This window comes from Topomyia yanbarensis, chromosome 3, assembly GCF_030247195.1.
Source record: "Topomyia yanbarensis strain Yona2022 chromosome 3, ASM3024719v1, whole genome shotgun sequence".
Lineage (NCBI taxonomy): Eukaryota > Metazoa > Arthropoda > Insecta > Diptera > Culicidae > Topomyia > Topomyia yanbarensis.
Window position 1 is genome coordinate 2,933,210 of NC_080672.1, and position 1,757 is coordinate 2,934,966.

Sequence of the window (1,757 nt, forward strand, 5' to 3'; positions counted from 1 at the left end):
ACATGATGTTTAAAAAAAGAACAATGAAAATAGCAGATAACCACACAAATCATCAATTACATTGAGCGTAGTTAAACAGTAATTGTCGGTCGCGTGTTCGAATGCCACGAAATGTGACTTCCAAAAAACCTGACTCATCACCGATTGTCACCTCTACTTTTTGTGTGTGCCAAACTAAATCCCATTTAAAAATGGACCAATTCCAAACGCAATGTCATATCTTCTACTTCTTGTCAATCATACAAATTCACGGTCACTGATTCCGAACCGAGTTTAAAAGCAATGACAGTGGACCTGATTCCACAGATCCAACCGAGCAGTTGATCCAGTAAGGCCTATAACATGTCAACCATGAAGAATTGTTTGATTTTTCTGACTGTGATCAGTTTCATTGCTTTGGTACAACACTAAACATAATTTTATTCCAATTGCCATTATATCGAAAATGTGTTTTTTTCACAGAGCATCGCACAAGACCAGTGCCATCCGCCACCAAATCAGAAGAATCCTAAAGAATGCTGCAATGTTCCGACCGTCATGCCATCTAGAGATCAATTCATAACTTGCATACAGAAATTCCCACCGCCACCTCCACCTGCTCCTGGATCTCCACCACCGGCTCCAGGAACACCGCCTCCCGGTGCAAATGTAAGCTAAACGGTAAACAGTCACAATTCCAACAATTGACAAATATTCTTTATTTTTTACAGTGCATCGCCGAATGCGTCCTGGCCCAGCTCGGCATGGTCTCCAACGGAGCTATCAGCAAAGATGCTGCCACCGCTACGCTAGTTGCCGCCCTCGGATCCTCAGCTGAGTGGCAAGCACTTGCCAAGACCACTGTGGATGCCTGCTATTCGAAAGTTTCCTCGCTGCTAACGCAGAAGGATAGTAGCGGGTGTAATGCCGGTGCTGAACCCTTTATGGAATGTCTCCCGACAACCATGTTTAAGGTGACCTGGAAAGATTATGAGGTCTTGGTTAGGCGAAGGCGACTATAACGCGACATGTTTTCTTTTCTTTCAGAATTGTCCTACCTCGTCCTGGGCTGCCATTGCCGAGTGTGAACAACAAAAGGCTCACTTGGCAAAGGGATGTCCAATTATGAGCTTAATGGGACCACCGCACTTGATGTAATATTGGGCCGTCTGAATTAATAAATAAATATGTAATGTTCCATGCACATGAAACTGCTTGGTTGTCTATTGTTAGAAATTTCTGGTTTTTGTTGGATGATCGTTCTACACGAATATTTTATCCATGCCAAGACGAAAAGAAACGACGGTTCGACAAAAGTACACACCATCCAGACCCACGATTCACCCAACTGACCAGCTTCAGTGATTTATATTCGATACACCAATAAATTATATCTAATAGCTCACCGAACTGCTCCTGAACCAATTAAATAAAGGTTAGGGAACACTTCTTCGAGATTTCTTCAAAAAGCTTGACGTAAGGTTTATTTGTTTCAACATGGAATCTTTAGTAAACTAAAGGAAAAACATCAAATTCGAAAACAAAACAATTTTCAAGTTATTCAAGATATTTCTATATACAGCTGATATAACGCATACACTCCTTAAGGATATGAAAAGCATGTATGCTTTACATACAATTTTGGTACTATTTTAGAGCAAATATAAAGCCAATATAATGCTGATTGATATCATCATGATTGCTGTGAAATTATTCGTTATGCCTCTCCTCTTGAATATTATATTCGACATATTTTGTTGCATTCGAACATATCCAAT

General features: G+C 40.4%; 1 protein-coding gene across 1 annotated transcript; it reads left to right on the top strand.

Moving 5' to 3' along the window:
- The first annotated feature begins 306 nt into the window (after positions 1–306).
- LOC131692845 (general odorant-binding protein 67) lies at positions 307–1,491 on the top strand. Its single transcript, XM_058980165.1, has 4 exons — positions 307–399; positions 463–648; positions 711–953; positions 1,027–1,491. Exons 1-4 carry the CDS (start codon positions 343–345, stop codon positions 1,135–1,137), a joined length of 597 nt encoding a protein of 198 aa, XP_058836148.1. The 5' UTR covers positions 307–342; the 3' UTR covers positions 1,138–1,491.
- The last annotated feature ends 266 nt before the right edge of the window (positions 1,492–1,757 follow it).

Excerpts from the sequence above, each read along its gene's own strand:
- LOC131692845 (XM_058980165.1), top strand. The coding sequence starts at position 343 with ATGTCAACCATGAAGAATTGTTTGATTTTTCTGACTGTGATCAGTTTC. Across the intron at positions 649-710 it reads CACCGCCTCCCGGTGCAAAT|TGCATCGCCGAATGCGTCCT; the intron begins GTAAGCTAAACG and ends TATTTTTTACAG. Across the intron at positions 954-1,026 it reads TCCCGACAACCATGTTTAAG|AATTGTCCTACCTCGTCCTG; the intron begins GTGACCTGGAAA and ends CTTTTCTTTCAG.